Source organism: Sciurus vulgaris, assembly GCF_902686455.1.
Source record: "Sciurus vulgaris genome assembly, chromosome: 8".
NCBI lineage: Eukaryota > Metazoa > Chordata > Mammalia > Rodentia > Sciuridae > Sciurus > Sciurus vulgaris.
Window position 1 is genome coordinate 51,180,756 of NC_136468.1, and position 20,681 is coordinate 51,201,436.

Below are 20,681 nucleotides of genomic sequence, written 5' to 3' on the forward strand. Positions count from 1 at the left end.
CAATTCTGAGAAATAAGAACAATGCTAGAAGCATCATTATACCTGATCTCAAATTATACTGTAGAGCAATAGTAACAACGTGGTACTGGCATTGAAACACACAAAGACCAATGGAACAGGATAGAAGACACAGAGATAAATCCACATAGATAAAGTCATTTGATCCTCAACAAAGATGCCAAAAACATATGTTGGGAGAAAAGACAACCTTTTAAACAAATGGTGCTGGGAAAACTGGATATTCAATATGCAAAAGAATGAAACTAGATCCCAATCTCTCTCCTAGCACAAAATCAACTTAAAAGTAGATCAAGGGCCTAAGACTTAGACCAGAAACACTGCCAACTGTTAGAAGAAAACACAGGGTCAACACTCCAACATACTAGCATAGGCATTGGCTTCTTTATGATTACATTCCTAAGGCTCAAGAAATAAAGGCAAGAATCAGTAAGTGGAATGGCATTAAATTAAAAAGGCTCTGCACAGCAAAGGAAATAAGACTGTGAAGAGACAGCCTACAGAATGGAAGAAAAAAATCTTTGCCAGCTACTCTTCTGACAGGGGATTAACATCCAAAATATATAAAGAACCCAAATAAACAACACCAGTTTCCTTTGCTGAGAAAAAAAAATTAGTTTGAAATCTATCCCATTTATTGATTCCTGCTTTTATTTCTTGTGCTTTGGGAGTCATGTTAAAAAGTTTGGTCCTAAGCTGACATGATGATTTGGACCTACTTTTTCTTCTTTTGGGTGCAATGTCTCTGGTCTAATTCTTAGGTCCTTTTTTTTTTTTTTTTTGAGGTACTGGGGATCGAACTCAGGGCCTTGTGCTTGCAAGGCAAGCACTCTACCAGCTGAGCTATCTCCCAGCCCTTAATTCCTAGGTCCTTGATCCATTCTGAGTTGAGTTTTGTGCAAGGTAAGAGATAGGGGTTTAGTTTCATTTTGCTGCATATGGATTTCCAGTTTTCCCAGCACCATTTGTTGAAGAGGCTATCTTTTCTTCATTGTATGTTTTTGGCACCTTTGTCTAGTATGAAATAATTTTATTTATATGGGTTCGTCTCTGTGTCCTCTATTTTATACCATTGGTCTACTGTCTATTTTGGTGCCAATACCATGCCATTTTTGTTACTATTGCTCTGTAGTATAGCTGAAGGTCTGATATTGTGATGTCACCTGCTTCACTCTTTCTGCTCAGGATTGCTTTGGCTCTTCTGGGTCTCTTATTCTTCCAAATGAATTTCATTATAGCTTTCTCTATTTCTATGAGGTATGTCATTGGAATTTTAATTGGAATTACACTGAATCTGTATAATGCTTTTGGTAAGTATGGCCATTTTGATAATATTAATTCTGCCTATCCAAGAACATGGGCGATCTTTCCATCTTCTAAAGTTTTCTTTGATTTCTTTCTTTAGTGTTCTGTAATTCTCATTGTAGAGGTCTTTCATCTCTTTTGTTATATTGATTCTCAAGTATTTTTTTTTTTTTTTTGTGACTATTGTGAATAGGGTTGTTTTCCTAATTTCTCTTTCAGAGGATTCATCTTCGAAAACCTGGAATGAAACCACCATTTGATCAACACCTATTGTTGCTTATATTCTTGATAATAGACATTCTAATTGGGGTGAGGTGAAATCTTAGGGTAGTTTTGATTTGCATGTCTCTTATTACTAGAGATTTTGAACATTTTTTCATATATCTATTGATTGCTTGTATATCTGCCTCTGTGAAATGTCTGCTCAGTTCCTTAGCCCATTTATTGATTGGGTTATTTATATTCTTGGTGTAAAGTTTTTGAGTTCTTTATAAATTCTAGAGATTAGTGCTCTATCTGAATTGCATGTAGCAAAGATTTTCTCCCATTCTGTAGGCTCTTTCTTCACAAAATATTCCATCAGAAAACTTCTAGAACTCATAAATGAATTCAGCAAAGTAGCAGGATATAAAATCAACACTCATAAATCTAATGCATTTTTATTCGTAAATGATGAATCCTCTGAAAGAGAAATTGGGAAAACAACCCTATTCATAATAGTCGCAAATTGACTGTGGTTCTGAGAGAGCCCAATGTTCACTTTAAATGTTCTTGAAGTATAACAGAAGGGCTCCTGCTACCAGAAAAGTATCCTTGTTCCCCTTTAGGAAGAAACAGGAACTAAAACTACTTCAGTGTTATACTGACATGATTGACCTATTTATCAAAATGTGTGTATAATAATTCATATCCCCAAAATATGGTGCAGTAGAGCAGTCTGTATGTTTCCCTGGATGTAACAAAACAAAAAATTATCACACTAACATTTCCTCATAGTTCAGTTTAGATAACATTACAACAGTACTTAACATAATGAACAACATTATACCATAAACAAGAGTCTAAAGTTGACATTTTAGACAGAGGAAAGTCTCAAGCATTTAGAGTCTCTAAAAACAGAAGGACAAGGACAATACCTCAATTTGTTCCTTTTCCCTTTTTCCAGTGAGGCCCAGTTTGGCTTTCTCTTTCTCTAGAGCCCATTGGAGCTCTCTTGATTTTTTCTGCTCACTTGCTAGTGTATCAGTAAGTAAATGTAGTTCATCGGTCTTTTCTTTAACTTCCGACCTAAATAAGAGACAAATAAAAAAGAAAGAGTTTTATGAAAGAGTTTCATAAAACTCTTTTGGATCAAGTTTCTATAGAGAGAAACAGGAAATGTTTCCAATGAAAGGTTGAGGAATATTATAAACTACTTAATAGGAAAATACAAACTATTTAGAGATTAAGAATTGACTGTGGTTCATTTTCAAATTAATTGTTTCTAGTAGTACAACTATCATTATTTACCATTGTGACAATTATTCAATTTATTTCTAGAAAAGAATATTAATAAAACATTTTCCTTGTCTTTTACTAATGTGGGAACTGTTATGCATCCATTTTTGACAAATGGAATACCTTAGGATCTATACCAACAAATATATCCCATAAGCATTATATCTTCAAATACTATATATTTTATCTAACTAAACTCTGAAACACATTGAGATAATACATTTCACTTCAAATTGGTTGGAGGTAAAATAAAGAATATTTTATACAAGTCTCAAATAGAACTTAGGGCCACAAAGAGAATGGGCCAAAACAATTCTGAAAAACTGAGGTTTTTCACCCTCTACTGTAATTTTTTCCTATAAATAACAAAATCACATGCTATTTAAACATCATGTATGATATTTTAGTTTTGTAATATCTGTGAAATATGATAGAAGTATTCTAATTCCTTCATTAATACATGTTTTTAATAAGGAAGTGTATCACACCTGAATGCTTCTAAATCCTTTAGATGCTTATGCTGTGCCTTGAGTGTTGTTTCAAGTTCCAATTCCGTTTGTGCAAGTTCACTTTTTAGTTCAGCAATTATCATTTTTTCTGAACTCATCTGTTCCTTTAGTTCACTTGTTTTGTCTTTCACATTGCTGAGCTCCACCTGCATCTCCAAAATTTGAGCCTGCTTCTGCTGCACATTATATTCCAACAGTTCTAACGGAAAAATGATTAATATTTATAATTTAATCTAGTAACTCCTATTTGGTTTATAAATATTTTATTGATAAGAACTGATTTGTAATATGAGATAACTGCAAAGCAATCATGAAAGGATTACAGACCCCAAAGTTGGTTAATACAAATAAACTTTATGCATGTTTTCCTCAGTGGTAGGAGTCAAGATTTCAGAAGCATATACATAGTTTCCAGAACAATCTCTCTTTTTTTTTTTTCCTGCAGTGCTGGGGATCGAACTCACAGAAGCATATACATAAATGATAAAAGCTTAACAATAGGCTAGAGGATACAAGATTTAAAATAAATAGCTTTATGTTTACAGAATATTATAAGTAGGAACTTGTAATCTGTTTATTCAAAACATCAATTGCTCACACTAAAAATTCCAAGGAGTTTTTGAAAGTCACACATAGTACTTGTAGGAGTTATTCATGTATCTATGACTACAATGGTTGTCACTGCTTCTTTTGTTCACCTTCTCTTTGAAGACAGTCCCTAGGAACTTTACTGTTATAACTCTTCCAGAAATGGCAGTCTAAACTCCAGTTGAGATCTTGTTTTATTTCATTAAAAACTAATCAAACCATCCATACTATGCATACAAGAATTTAAATCTCCAAGTATGTTAAGTAAAAATGGTTACAAAATATGCATCAGGATTCTGTTTTTATGAAAAAAATATGTACACATGGACAATAAAGAGGTCTGCAGACATATTTACTTGGGTGTTAAACAGTCATTATTTTAGACTTTAGTTGACTCCCTAGGTGATTTGTATTCTATTGTTTTTCTATTCTACCATAAATACGCAACACAACTCTAATAAGAAAATATTTTATTAACTGAAATTCTAGGAAAGTTCATGAATTCACATTACAGTACATATGAATGAAGTTAGGAGAAGGACATAACATTGACTTTAATGATAATCATGTTCAGTTAGCTTTTAAAACTATTTCTTAGGGTGTAGAGGCTAATGATGTACATATACAAACATGAATCTATTGAGATACTCATTAAGCCTTTAATGGAGTTGTATTAAATTTAAACAAACAATATTAATTAACTCTAAAACAATGTCAATTATGCCTCTTTCTAAAAGGATCTGTTTATCTTATTATACCTGTTTTTTCTCAAGAATTTTAATATGATTCAGCTTTTCAATGACAAATGTTGACCCTGTGCTGTGACTTTAAAGTTTGCAAAAGCACAGGTGTTTCTATCACTACATGAAACAAAGTTACTAAAGATGCAGCCATGTGTCCTCACTAGATATGAAAATTTACTAATGATTTCCATTTATAGTTAAATTAAATAGGTACTTCCATCAGAAGGTGGGAAAAAGATCCAAGCAAGCATATCACAAAACAAAATTCAACTAGCTGATAATCATAAATGAAAAGGCACTAAGTCACTTGAGTGATTAAAGATCAATTAAAACCACAATTATCTACCGCATACCCAACAGATTGGCAACAAACGTCTAACACTGGCAGTTGGCAAAATTTGTGAAGTAACACAACTCTCATATATTGCTAGTGAATGTACAAACTAATAAAACCACTCTTTAAATGGTTTGGTGTTATCTAATAAATTTAAAGATACGAATCCTATGACCCAGCAATCTCACTCCTAGGAAGGCATATGCACATATACATCAGAAACACTGTACAACAATGTCTACAACAGTATTGACTGTACTAGCTAAAAAACAGAAATAATTCAAATCTGATCAACCACAGAATAAATATATAAGTTGTAGATATCCAAACAAGAGAATTCTATAATGGTAACAAAAACAAACTAGAAATAAATACAGTAAGTTGGGAGAATACAGGAAGGTGACAGAAGCAAGACACAAAATATACAAAGTTCAAAAATAGAAAAACTTCATATATGATTTGGAATATATAAATTAGTAATAAAACTAAAGAAAAATCAGGATAATGATTACCTCTAAGGTACTAAAGAGAGGGCTTTGAGATATGGGCAATGTTCTACTTCTTAACACAGGCGACATCTCTTCCACAGACGCTCATTTAATAATGTCATACTGCGTTAATTGAATTATTCATTTTTCTATATGTTGTTATAGTTCCCAATTTTTAAAAAGAGGAATTAAAAAATAAATGGCTACTTTTCATTATAGATTTCCTTCTCCAGTAGGTAACTATCCTCTGGTATATAAAAGACTTTTCTTAACATACAGCTTTAAAAGAGACAATGAACTTAATGTGCCCAACTTGGTCATGGTAAGGCCTCTTTATATAAAATTAGATATAGTTGTTTAAAAACAGTTTGATAATCCTCTAACCACTAAAGTAAAATAATTAATGTTATGAGACATCAATGCCACTAAAAGTAAATATGTTTTAAATGAATAATAATAACGCAAAGTGAAATATTTCACCCATTTGTGTAATCATATGAGTCTGTTTTGTAACATACCTTGGATTGGTTTATCAATTTCCTGTTCTCTTTTCAAGGTCATTTTTCTACCATTCACTTGAGCACGAAGTGCTTCAATTTCAGATAACATACTCCTTCTATCTGCTCTTTGGAGATATTGCATAGCTGCTTGGAATTCCATACCCTTTTTTTTTTTTTTTTTTTTTTTTAAAAGGAAAAGGAAAAATCAAGTGAAGGGAGTTATAAAGATAATAAAATAAAAAAGTAGGAACTCTGAAGAATGAATAGTACATACATGCTAAAGTTTTTTCTTTTAAAAATTTTATTATTTTTCTCGTCTAAAAATCTAGAAGACAGATGCTCCTTTACCTCTAAATATTGCAGTGTATTTCCTAAAAATAAGAGCATTCCTTTACATAACTGCAGTACAGTGATCAAAAAGGATTAACATCATAATATTATCTACTATGAGAGTTCATTTAAATTTTGCCTAAAGTTCTTTACAGAAAAAAAGTGATTCCTAAGTATTCCTTTGTCTTTTATGATCTTATATTTTTTTGAAAAGTACAGGCAGGTTACTTTGTCACGTGTCCTTTTTTTTTTCTTTTAAATTTAGTGCTCCTTTATTTGGTTCCCTAATCACAGCATACTTAATACACTGAAGAGGTAAATATAATTCTAAATATTGTGTTAATGACATTATTAGCTTTTTTAAAAAATTTATTTTTATTGTAAACAAATGGGATATATGTTGTTTCTGTTTGTACATGAAGTAAAGGCAAACCATTTGCGTAATCATACATTTACATAGGGTAATGGTGTTTGATTCATTCTGTTATTTTTTCCTTCCCCCCAACCCCTCCCATCCCTCTTTTCCTTCTATACAGTCCCTCCTTCCTCCATTCTTGCCCCCCTCCCACCCCCCCATTGTGTGTCATCATCCGCTTATCAGTGAGATCATTTGTCCTTTGGTTTTTTGAGATTGGCTTATCTCACTTAGCATGATATTCTCCAATTTCATCCATTTGCCTGCAAATGCCATAAAAACTTTTTATTTTGAACTAACGTAAGCCAAAGTTCCTGTGACCCCTTCAATCAGCTTTCCCCCAAAAGTTTATATAATCATGGCACATTATCAAAACTGAGAAACCGACATAGATAAAAATACTATTTAAACTACAGGGTTTATTAAAATTTCATTACTTTACATGCACTCATTTGTTTTCTTGGTGTATGGTACTATGAAATTTAATCACTTGAACAGGTTCATGTATATGTACCACAATAAGGGTACAAAATTATTTCAATTACCACAGAGACTACTTTGTAGTCATACCCTCTCCCCAATCCTAACCCCTGGCAACAACTGATCTGTTCTCTATCACTGTAATTTTGACATTTTTAGATGTTACATAACACACAGCAAGTTTAGGGTATTGATTGATTGTTCCTTTTTTTAATTGCTGGATAGTGTGTCACTGTATAAATGTACCACAGTTTCTCCATCCATTCACTTACTGGAGGACATCGTGTTGTTTCCAGTTTTTGATTATTACAAATTAAACCATTATAAACATTCATAAACAGGTTCTAATAAAGACACAAGTTATCATTTCTGTTTGATTAAATATCTATGAGTGTGACTGCTAGACTATGTAGTAGATGTATGTTTATCTTTATAAGACACTGTCAGATTTAGTTTCCAGAGTGGCTTTCCTACTTTACACTGCTACCAGCAATGTATGTGACATGCAGTTTCTCTCCATCTTTACCAGTGGTGGTGTCATTATTTTTGTTTTTCCCATTCTAACAGATGCATGGTGGCCTTAATTTGTTGTGGTCTCATATTTCCCCAAGTGGATTCTGGTTATGCATTTCATAGAAGTATAACAAATTAATTACAGTGTCCTTCATATGAGGAAGTATCATGTCTTTTTTTTTCTTTCCCCCCATTACTGGTAATATTAATTCTGATCGCTTGGGTGATATCTGCAAGGTTTCGTCACTGTGAAGTTACTGTTTTTCCTTTTGTAGTTAAAAAGGATCTTCTGGGAATTTTACTTTTCTTATTAACTTTTTCACATTAGTTTTAGCATTCACTGATGATTATTGCTGAATTGATCATTACTATATTATTGAATAAAGTATGATCTTCTAATTCCTCCATTCTTTCTACATTTAATAGCTAGCATTCAACTGTGATAATTTATTTATATCCTTTGAGCTCATGAATTCTTATTTTACTCTACATTATAATCTGCCACTATCACTTAGTTTGATGTTTCAATTTTTTAACTTTGGACAGTGAGAGAACCTTCAACCACATTGTGTGACATTTGGCACATTCCCTTGATTCTTTGACTAATTCTTTACTTGCTGGCAAAATGAGAGATTACAGGTTTACCTTAAACCTTCCCTACTCTACTCCTAATTCTTTTTAATTAATTTTAATTCTTTTAAATTCTTTTTAGTGGATAATGTATTTAAAAATCAAGACCTGGGTACTAAGTGTTATGAGAACATTTTTAATTACTGATTTGCTTCTGTTACAGGTCTTTTCTGGCATTCTATTTCTTCTTGTATGAATTCTGATTTTCACTGCATGAAAGTGATTTTTTTTAAAGAAAACCTGTTTTACCCTAATTTTTTAATTTGTTGAAATAATTTAAAATATCCTATTATTTTAATATCTGTTATACATTTAATTATGATCCCATATTCATTTATAACATTTAAAAATCTTAATTCTCCAGAAAAGTTTATTTTATTAGTATTTTCATGGAACTGATTTTTACAGTTTTATCCTCTCTATTGTTCTGGCGTATATATTTCATTAATTTTTTTACTTTATTAGAGTTAATCCTCATTATTAATGGATCCTTTTTTTTAAGATTTGTCTACTTGATATAATTTTTTTGTAACTCCCAAATCAATACTTGTGTTGCTTTCACTGTCAGACATATTTAGAATACTAAAAAATTTAAATAGCCTCATGCACATGTTCCTAGATGAGTTCAACAAAGGGATACTCTACCTTCTTATTTCAGCTCTCATACTGTACACAAATATCTTTTTTACAGTTTATTTAGTATCTTGTTTTTCCTTTTCTTGTTTTTTATTTATGATTTCATGGTTTAAAATAGCCTACAAGTAAAGGGTTTTGTGTTTCTAAGTGCAAGAAATTTGTGAAGTGCTTTAAGGAGAAAAAATTTGTGTTAGATAAGTTTCTGTATGAGTTGCAATTACTCTTGGCCATGTTAAACATTAATGAAAAATATATAATACAGAAGGTGTCTTTTTTCTTTTTTTAACAGCACTGCATATTGAACCAAGGGCTAAGAGCATGCTTGGCAAGCATTCTACCACTGCTTTACATCTCTTCCCACATCCCCATAAGATGTCTTTAAACAAAACCACACAGAAAACAAGATCAAGTATTGATTGGTGATGAAAATGAAAATGTTGTGATCAAGGCTTGCAGGAACCTATTCCTATATTTCCCACAGGAGCAATGGCTCCTGGCAGTTTTATAAAACATAACTACTGCAAATAACGAGAACTGACTGCATCTTAATCCTTCCATTTTGGCAGCGGCAGGGCGGGGGGTGGTGGTGGTGGTGGTGGTGGTAATTCTATTGCTCTTTCTAACTTCCTAAGTTTGAGAACTAGTTCATTAATTTTCGTTTTTTCTTACTAATATAAGATAAAAATCTAAGGTAACTTTTTTTCCTCCTAAATATTCTTAGTGGCCCCTGTGAAAAATGTTAATATTCATACATAAATTAAGACTCTAAAACAAATCAATAACTGATTTTCTCATTACTATTAGAAATAGTAGTCTTTAAAATAAAATTTTGGGGCTGAGGTTGTAGTTCAGAGCTAGAACTCTTGCTTAGCATATGTGAGGCACTGCGTTCGATTCTCAGCATCGCATATAAATAAAATAATGGAAAAAAAATAAATTTTGTTTTGATACCTGTTGTTGTAGACTCTGTTCCAAACAGTTAAATAATCCAACTGCATCTCTATTACCTAGAGCTGTCAGTTCAGTCTGAAATATGGCTAATAAAACGTTGTGCTCCTTTAAGAAAATGTTTTGAAGGGCAAGCAGAAATTCCCCTCGCCAGTCTGAGAGGTTCTCAAGAGACTGAGAATTATCATAAACCTAGCAGAGCACAAATAAAAAGTTAGGTTTCAAATAAGCATGTTTTTAAAACATTCTAAAAATATTAATCTACTAACCAAAGTAAGTATTAAAAGCCAAAGAACATATGTATTTTTGAGTATGAAAATACATATAGTAATTCATGAAAATACATATAAAAAAGAATGAAATTTACAAAGTTTATTATTGTCATTAAAAATAACAATGCTACTTAGAAGCATAATATTTTTTGGGTACCTCAGATTCTCTTTGCACTTGCATTTTGGTAATTAAATCCTTAAGAGATGAGATTGTATTGAGGTAAGCTCTTCTCTCTTCTAGACAAGATTTTGAAACTTGATGAGCAGAATGATCTTCTCCGTCGCCATATGGTGACTCAGTGAGAGAAAGCACCTGCACGCCCTCTTTAAAAACAGCTCTCAGTAAGCCCTAGAAACCAAAATCCAAAAGCTAAAGTTATGACAACTTCTCCAAAGCCTGAAAAATTAGAGACACAAAGCCAAATAAATTTTAAGCAAGGTAGCATTATCAAGTAAAATGATTTAGAAAAGCAACTGCAGAAAAGAAACTCCAGGCACTTTTACTGAATGCCTTCTTCCTGTGGAGGGCTAAGTCAATTCAAATACAATTATTGTTCCTTTGATTTAGCTAATGTACTCTTCCTAGATTTAATAAGCAAGCCACTAATTTGACCAAAAGAACTACTGTGGGAAAAACTTCCATTCCCTGAGACTGCTTTTATAATTTTGGCAAACAAAACATTAAGAATAAAAATTATTAAAAAAAATCTTTATAACATAATCATTAAATGTATTTTATTATCTGTGGAATATGGAAATAAAATAAAATAGATTCCCAAGGATTTTTTTTTTTTTTTTTTTTGCTTTTAAGTCATTTATTTTAGCCTGTTTTCATTTGAAGCATGAGGAGAGTGCTACTCTTTCCTCCCATTTGATGGGGTAGACTGAGACATTTGATGCTCAGTTGTGCAACCAGGGATGCTATTTCCCAAGATCTTTTCTCCTCAATATCTAGTTAGCAGATATTGGTAAAAAGGTTTCCCTCCCTCCTTTCCTTTAATCTTTCTTGCTATGCAATTCTGTCTTCAGAGAGGATTCCAGTACATAATTTAAAATAAACTACTATGTTCAACATAGACATTATACTGGCTGTTTACTAAAAGATATTATGTTTCAATAATATTTTTCTTTTAATACCGTTATTTTCCTAGGAAATGACTCTCTTAAACTTTCTCCTTCTTCTCTCCCTTCTGATATGTCAGATTCTTGATTCCAGTCTGACCTAGAATCTAAAATAAAGAAAACAACCATATGTTGTTAAACAAACACACCCCTCTCCCAACAAAAATAACACTTTTAAATTGAATACTATAAACATTTCAGAAATTTATATAACTTACCATTAGTACATATTTCTTTAGACTGGTAAGCATTAGAATACGTTAATTCAGGAACTGAGGATGATCCCTAATTAGAAAAAGAAACAGAACACATAAATATTTTTGTTTTAAATAAAAACAGAACACAATGAACTATTTTATTATGTTATAATGTTCTAAAAAAAAAAAAACTCAATCTAATATCCTTGTTGGAAGACATGAAACTATCCATGATTTATAACGTCTATAATTTTTTTTCCCCATGAATGTTACCATAGGAAGAAGAGATAATTATTATTTAAGGAATCATAACAGGTTCCAAATCCCACAGGAACTCTATTATCTAATGCTATACAATGGGAAGACTTAAATTCTAGTAGTATCAAGAAGAAGAGATATTTCCCCTATTTCTTTTAAAATTTTTGCTTAAAAACAGATTCTTGAGAACAGTGGAAATTCCCCCCACAGGACAACAACAAAATACATACCTCTTTAGATCTCAAACACTGTACCACTGCCTTCAAGGTACTACACTCCTCTGTTAGTAAATGAATAGCAATATAATGATCCTTCTTCAAAGTTTCTGTTTCTGAAATATGTCTGGATTCCATATCCAAAATTTCAGCAGCATGCAGCTCTTGCATCTGCTCAATTTTTTCAGTAAACTGACTGATTATTTCACTGACTTCTTCGGAGGAACGGTCACTCTGTAAATCAATTTGAATTCCTGCATTTCTAACAAGAATTTGTGGAGTCTGGTTATAGGTATGAACTTTGAGAATTATGTCTGTCTGTGATGCCACATTTTTCCCCACTTCAACAGGAAGTGGCTCCAAGCAAATCTTTTTGTTTGCGGGTACCTCAGACTTATCCTCTTTTTCTAAGAAGTGAGATAATTTATTTCTTGCCTCTGTAAGTTGATTTCTAACTTGGTTTAAATCTTTTTGAAGAGATGCCATATTCATTTCTTTTGCCTAAAAAAACAGATGGCAGAACAGTATAGAATTCGGTTAAAAATCTTGCACATCAAATGGAGAACTTAGAGTGGAGAGGGAAACAGTATAATTTCATTTATATGTTTATTTGCCTCAGAATAATAGGAAAAACACTTTGGAAATAAGTAAGGAGATGCTGGTGAAGAGATTTATAACAATGGAATTTTTCAGTAAGCCTATAAAAGACTTTAGTGTTTAAGTTACAGGTCTGGGCTTATTTTTATAGAATATATTTTGAAAGGGAATTATGATGGGTAGAAATAAATGAATTAAAAGCTATATTACTTGTCTTACCAAAAGCTCTTCTTGAAGTTTTTCTGCTCTTTCTTTGCAATTGGCAAGTTGTTCTTTGGTAACTACCAACTCGGTTCTAAGAGCCTCAATTTCATCGAAAAAATCACTTTCTCTTTTGGCATGTATTAATTTGGTACTTGTCTGGATGGCAATAGAAAACATAAAAAACACATTATTTAAAAAAAAAAAAGCCAAATGGCTAAGTTCAAAGCACTTACATAGTCTAATGAAGCTTTTCCAGGAATGACTGCCTAGGGGGTTTTAGTGATAAATGCTCTTTTAATAAAGAGTGAAACATTTTCAGATCCATCATTTTGTATTCTTAAGGCAATAAGAAAGATTTTCTGGGAATGAAAGGTAAATCATGACATTAATATATATACTAAACATTTATAAATTATTGATAAAAATATTTTTTGTTGCCATTCAAAAGTTTCATATTTATATTATTTTCCTCAAAAGATATAAGATGTAACTAAGATAATTCTTATAAGTTATACCTGTAAATTATATTCATATTTTAATAATTAATGCCTATAGTAATAAGTAGTTCCAATGAGCTAGGAAGAAAAAGTCTAGTGAATGGAATTATTGCAGTATAAACTATGTAAGCATAAAATTCCAATATATCAATTAATCTTCTGGTGTTGGATAAGAATGCACTTCTGGCACTCGAAATTTTAAGTTTATTAAGTGAGGAAACTTGAAGGAAAAAGTCCTTGTATTATCTGTTATACAATAAGAAATAACTGTAATTTCAGATCTTTAAGTAAGTAGACTTGGTGAGGTCAGATACAAACCTTTCCTAAGAAGAATAAAATCTATTACGAGGCATAAAATTTGCAAAAGCTAATGACTTGTTACTCACATATTAATTCAGTAGAATATGAATATATTTTGATATTTTCATAACTGTATCTCACAATATAATTGTCAGATTTTATGCCAAAATCTTTCTGATCATTGTGTGAAGCTCCCCCACAACCAAAAAAATTGCTACTTAAAAATCATCTACTACTTAAAAGTCATCTATTACTAAACTGTCTTTGGTGCAAGATTAGGACGTACAGAATACTCATGAATAAATATTAATGTGGTGAACTATGGTACTTAAAAGCGATGCTGACCGAACATACTTACTAGAGGTACATTAAGGGGGAAAATATCCACACAAGTTCTAGAGCACTATAATTCTTTGAACTGTTCTAATTAATGACAATCCTGATTGAGTAAAGATATTTAAAGACAATAAAATACAGTTTGTATACATTATTCTAGTGATGATAATATGATCCCATAGTGTTAAATTTAATCTGTCTGGTCTCTACACCTTGAGTTTCTGTGTAAGAAACTGCAATCTAACTTAGTATGAAAACAAAAGCGTGTAACAAACTGCCAAGTCTCAGACAATGAAAGGCATCTATGTTTGAGCCAATTAAAGCTGACTGATCAAATCACATCCAAATAAATCTAGCTATGATCAATCAAGCTATTTCCGAATTTATTTGTGAGTTCTGTCTCTAAATACCACCCACTGTTGCAGAGAGGAACTTTTTTGTTTTGGTAGTTGTAGATGGACAGAATGCTCTTATTTTATTTGTTTAATTTTATGTGGTGCTAAGGATTGAACCTGATGCCTCACACATGCTAGGCAAGTGCTCTGCCACTGAGCTACAGCCCCAGTCCCAGCCCCAAAGTAGAACTTTTTGAACCTCTTCTGATTCTGAGTGCTGCACAAAGCATGCATCACTCTTTGCTCAAATAAACTCTTTTAGTTTGTCTAAAGTTCTTCTTAAGAACGGTATTTTTTTTTTTTTTTTTTGGTATGGGCGATTAAACTCAGGGGCACTTGACCACTGAGTCACATCCCCAGCCCTACTCTGTATTTTATTTAGAGACAGGGTCTTATTGAGTCGCTTAGTGCCCTGTTTTTCGCTGAGGCTGGCTTTGAACTTGTGATCCTTCTGTCTCAGTCTCCCAAGTGGCTGGGATTACAGGCGTTTGCCACTGCGCCCAGCTTTTAAAGAACAGTATGATATTTTAATAAAATCCCATTATGTATAAATTATAGGTGTAAGCAGAACACCATATTTAACTTAGTAAATTAGCAATCAGCTTAATGAGCAAAGGGAAAAAAGAGTTTCTTAGGGTATTTGCATGAAAATGTCAAATACAAAACTAACTTTGAGAACTTCAAAATCTCCTGGAAGGCTCGTTTTCCTTTCTTTTCCTTCCATTCTTTTCTTACTGTCTTCCAGTAGTTTCTGCAGTTCTATTAGCTTTTTTTCCTTTTCTAGAGCGTTTTTCTCTGCAGTTACTACTTGTTCTTTTTCTGAAATCAAAGTAGTATGCATTTTAATCATTTGGTTTTCTAATTCTGATATTCTCAAGGTTAACGCAGACATATCTAGCTCTATCTTGTTTTCTGCTAGTTGAGTTAAATTTTGCACAGTTCCATTTTCAAGTTCAGGAGAAACTGCTCCTTTATCTTGATAGAACTTCATATATTCCTGAACTGCCTCAAGTTGGACTTGGCTCACAAGTGCAGCAGCTACTTTTTCCTCAAGGGTTTTCTGTAGGTTTACAATCTTCTTTTGAAGTATTTCTGTTTCAGATTGGCCTTGCTCTTGCATTTCTTCTACTTGTTTATAACAATGGATAAATTCTAAGTCCTTTGTGCTAACAGAGCTCTCAAGCTTTGTTTCCAAACTTCTGGAAACTTTGGTGTTTTCTTCAAAAGATCCGAGGAACAGTTTATTTCCTAAGGGTTCAGTATGCAACACTTCTACTTCAGGTTGGTCTTTGCTGAGATCATCTACAGTCATGTTAACACTCTTTTCTGGTATACTTTGGATTTTGTCCTTATTTTCATATTCTTTCTTTAAGCTGAATAATTCTTGTGTGAGCTGATCCATTTTAAAATTGGTTTCTCGAAGTAAATTTTTTGTGAAGGCCATCTCCTCATTAGTGATTTCGACCTGCTGTTCCAAAGCCAGCTTTTCAGCTATAACCTTTTCCAACTGATGTTTTAAACTGTCTGCTTCTTCTGGTAGGGAACAGGTATCCACCAAAGACTTCTTTTCGATATTTGCCAATTCCTGCTGAAGTTTTTCGATCACTTCGTTGAGCTGTTCTATTTCTTCTTCTCTATTTTTCTTCACATGTTCTTGATCACTCATCAAACATTCTATTTGGCTTTCAAGATCCCTTATCAGTTCATTTTTTTCTTCAATAACCTATTAGTTAATGAAAAAGGAAGCATATGTAATAAGTATGTATTTATATTTTGAAAATTTTGTTTTATTTTAGGGCAGGAACTTAAAAAAGATCTAATATAAGATCAGAGGGCTGGGGATATGGCTCAGTTGGTAAGAGTGCTTGCCTTGCAAGCACAAGGCCCTGGGTTCCAATCCCCAACACTGCAAAAAAAAAAAAAAAAAAAAAAAAAAAAAAAAAAAAAAAGATCAGACACAAAAGCTATATACTATCTTACTTTCAATACAGACAAACACCTCCCCTATCCTATAAAACAAGGACCTTATTTAGAACTTCATTCTGGAAGTTCTGTTAAATATAAAGTGGCTTATGCTTTTAGTTGATTTTCTATTAGGAAAATAGTCAACATTAATACATTTTATTGGAAAGGATAAAATATTGAACTAAAGTGTACAACAGATGGCACTCATAGCTAATTATTCTATTTAACTATTTTATATTAGATTTCAGACAATAACCCATTTCCAATGAGTATACCTTGTTATCTGTTGTAAGTTTAAGTTGCTGCTGAAATTTTGTAATTTGCTCATTTAACCGATCGATTTCAACCTCTTTTTCTTGTATCATTTGAGTAAATTTCTCAAATGGCACGTGCTGGTCATGAGTAGAGATAGCATCAGATTCCTTTATAGCAAATTCCAGTTTTTTAATTTCATCCTAGTGACAAAAATAACCATCATAATTGGATGTATTCATGACATGGCATTTTCCACAACATTGTTTCAATTAAGTCTTATAGAGATATAGTACCTACAATGTACAAGTGAAAAAAATCAGAGATATTGTAGGATCAATAATTCTTGAAATATTTTCATAGACAATCTCAAAAATTTACTTATGATGTATTCAAATGTCTAGGTTGAGCAGAAAATAAGTTCCATGCAAATCCATTTGCTTGCTAGTGTTCCTCTATTGAGTATTAATTAGATCTGGATTTAGTAAATGTTTATTATAACTACATAGCATCAAAACTATTATTTATTTATACACAAAATTTTTCTAAAATAGATACCTTAAATAACTTATTTTCTTGGTCCAGTTCCTGCAGACGGGTAGTAGATTCCTTTTTCTGTATTTCCAATTGCATTTGTAATTGTTGAACTTCTTCAATCTTATTTTCTAGTTCTTCTCTAAATTGCTCTAATTGTTCTTCTAAGTTGTTAATCTTTAATTCCAAAATTATGAAAAGTAAAGAAAAAAAAACTATATACAAATGTTTGTCAAGATAGAATTGAGTGCTGCATCTGCTTTACAAAGTATATATATGCTTAATTCATAAGAATTCATGCTTAATTCATTTTTTCTTTTTTTTTAGTATTATTTAACAGATGTTGACAGACCTTTATTTTATTCATTTATTTACATGTGGTGGTGAAAATTGAACCCAGTGTCTCACATATGCTAGGCAAGTGCTCTACCACTGAGCTACAACCCCAGCCCAGAAGGTGGTTTTCTAAGCCAGGCATAGCTGCATGGTTCTGAGAGATTCTCACACTGCACATCCTTGGTTTTTGTTGTTGTTTCTTTGTTTTATTTTTGTTTTGACATGGGGATTAAACCCCAGGGAGCTTTACCATGGAACCACATACCAAGTCCTTTTTTCCATTTTATATTTTTTTTAGACAAAGTCTCCCTAAGTAGTTTAGGATTTCACTAAGTTGCTGAGACTGGCCTCAACCTTGCAATCCTCCTGCCTTAGATTTCCGAGTCACTGGGATTACAGGTATATGCCACCACGCCTGTCATGCTGCACATTCTTAAACCATCTTGCCAAAGCAGAAATACCTTAAAGAAGAACACCAGGAAATATTTTCTACCCAAAGTTTTTTTTTTTTTTTTTTGCTGTGCTGGGGATTGAACCCAGGGCCCTGGGCATGTGAGGCAAGCACTCTACCAAAATGAGCTATATCCCTAGCCCTACCCGAAGTATTCTCTAACGAAGCACAAAAGAGCCACAGAAAGGAGGAGTCCATATATTAACTCTTATGTTAAATTCAGGTGCTATTGAAAAGGTTAGAAACAAATATAGAATTAAATCAGTTATTCTAATATCAAGTAAGATTAACTAAATATAGTCACAAATATCTAATTAATCCACTGAAAGGTCTGGCTGCCTTGTGGTTTACTTAAGCAGAAGGAAGCAGAGGTAGGAAATAAGGTCAAGAGATCCTTAGGTCTGAGTTGCAGACCTTAGAGGAAGTTAACAATATGATTTTAGTAGAAAATTAGAGTGCTCCTACTGGTAGGAAAACAGAAATTTAGATTGATTTTTTGATTTTTTAAGACAGATTATTAGTAATAAAGGTGAAACAATCCTCTTTGAAGATTATACAAAAAAAAAATGAACCTGATGACAAATATTAGGAGCTAGTTATTGCCCTACTTAAAAGAAAAAACTGGGTTTGATTGAGGACATTAACAGTCATTTTAGTTCACTGCTTCACAGCTATTTAATATTTAATGTATGAATTTATAAACATGTATTTACTTGATGATCAAAAATGTAGCATTAACAGCAACCTAAGATGCAGAAGCAGTGTTTAGTGGCAGCTGGCTCAGAGCCAACCATAAATCATTAAGTGCCTTAGAGTTGAAAAGGGGCTTACACACGGATACATCACATAATTAGAATCATTCTAGCACTGGCAAAGCAAGGCCTTAAAGATTAGTCTAATATTTCTTAAACAGAAATGGTACCAATACTAAATAACAGCTATCATTTATAGACAATTTACTGCTTGGCAGAGTACAAAGTGCTTTATATATTGTTATTTTTTAAGAAAAACCCTCTAACAACCTTATGAGATCTATTCTATGATTATCCCCATTTCAGAAGTGAGGAAGGGAGTTATACCAAGAATTAACTTGTCCTGAGGTCACATGTCTAGTATGTGGTGAAACCACCTTTTGAACCAGGGGACTTCCACTCCTAAACTATAATTTATTCTGTTTCTAATAACTAATGTCTAAGACTCATATTTAATTTTTTTCTGTTAACACTGATATTACACTCTGTAGACATTTAAATACATTTAGTGGTTGTACATATATAATTACCAGGTTAGTTTGTTGAAAATTGTGATGACTATCTTCTTCAAAGTTATCTGACACTATTTATACCTATTCTTATCTTCTACAACAACTTTTGATGTCAAGGTATTATAAAATCAACACATACATAGTTATTTAAGTTCAAAATTGCTGCCCTACCTCACATGACTTTTTTTAAATTTTCTGTTACATCACTCAATAGTCAAATTCTTAGCTCTATGTCTAAAGCCCTGATACTCAAAGTATGGTCTCTGGAGCAGCAGAATAGGCATCATTTGAGTTTAAAGTACAGAATCTTATGCTGCACTCAAGCCCTGGATTTTAATAAGATCCCTAGGTGATTCATATGCAGAGGAGGACTGGTCTAAAGTATTAACATTTTACTTTTAAGTAGCTGAATTTGAGATATCACATCAGACTTTATTTAATTCCTCCAAATGACACTACAGAGCATTCTTGTTATTCAAGCAGACTCTAGTTTCAGTCCCAGGCTATCTTATTATTGAGTTTATAACCACTCAAACCGTAAGAACATTAGAAAGGTTTAAACTTGTTTTAATCTTGTTTATCTACCAATTGATATCTAGACTATTTGGATTACTCTAATTTGCACCTCTTTTTCTTTTAAGTGTTTTTTCTCTTTTTACAATAGTATATATAGCAGATTCCTTAAGTCTGGTGTTGGTTTTACAACTGGAAAGAAAGGCTCTACATGCAGTAACAGCTTAATAAATGTTGAATGACAGCCTTTAACACTTCTCACTAACAAGCAAAACATATCCAATGTTCTGGCAGCATAGCATCAGAGGGTTCCAGAACCAGCAAATTCTGGGAGAAATTTTTTCTGTACTAAGTACTAACCTCTCTTAAGGATCAGATTACACATTGGCAAAATAGGAGATAATAGAGTCTGTTCCCAGGGAGAATGTTAAAGGTTAATGGTATAAGGCAGTTAATATACTTACACCTTCTATCACTCAGTCCTCAACAAAGTTAAATACATTGCTGTCTGTAAACTAGAGCTCATTAGTTCTACAAACAGCTAAAATTTACTGAAGGAATCTTTTCCTAAAAAATAAAATTTCTATTTTCTCCACATTATTTTCCTTCTCCTATAATCCTGAAGCTCTTTGCTTCCAAAGTTTTCCTCTTTTTATTATCCCACATTTCTAAATAGTCTCACAAACTTTCAAAGAAATGTTTTATGCAATTCTAGGTTGAGAGTATTTGAAAGCATCTCAACTACAATGATATATAAGGATATCTTATGTTCATACTCAACAGGATATCTGAAAATATTTGCCTAGTTTTCATGATAGAATGCTTTAGTTATTTTCATTAAAAGACATGTCTTAATTCTACATTCATACCTCTCATTATTCGGTTATAGGTTAAGGGAGTGGGTTCTGACAGAGTACTCATTATAATTGTTTAAAACAAGTAGATGAAGGTCAGCTGTTAATCTGTTATTCACTCAACATCTCTGGCTCTGGGTCTCTGTGAAAACTGAGAGTCAGTTAATAGATGCTCTCTATAGTTT

The 20,681-nt window shown here is 32.4% G+C and overlaps 1 protein-coding gene across 1 annotated transcript in view; it reads right to left on the minus strand.

Moving 5' to 3' along the window:
- AKAP9 (A-kinase anchoring protein 9) overlaps positions 1 to 20,681 on the minus strand; it is a 119,726-nt gene that overhangs the window by 13,029 nt on the left and 86,016 nt on the right. The window contains 12 exon segments of the mRNA XM_079152064.1: positions 2,460 to 2,610; positions 3,309 to 3,528; positions 6,001 to 6,145; positions 9,938 to 10,126; positions 10,364 to 10,555; positions 11,344 to 11,435; positions 11,547 to 11,613; positions 12,014 to 12,499; positions 12,815 to 12,955; positions 14,998 to 16,050; positions 16,568 to 16,747; positions 17,103 to 17,255. Of these exon segments, the coding sequence (XP_079008190.1) occupies positions 2,460 to 2,610; positions 3,309 to 3,528; positions 6,001 to 6,145; positions 9,938 to 10,126; positions 10,364 to 10,555; positions 11,344 to 11,435; positions 11,547 to 11,613; positions 12,014 to 12,499; positions 12,815 to 12,955; positions 14,998 to 16,050; positions 16,568 to 16,747; positions 17,103 to 17,255 (3,069 nt within the window).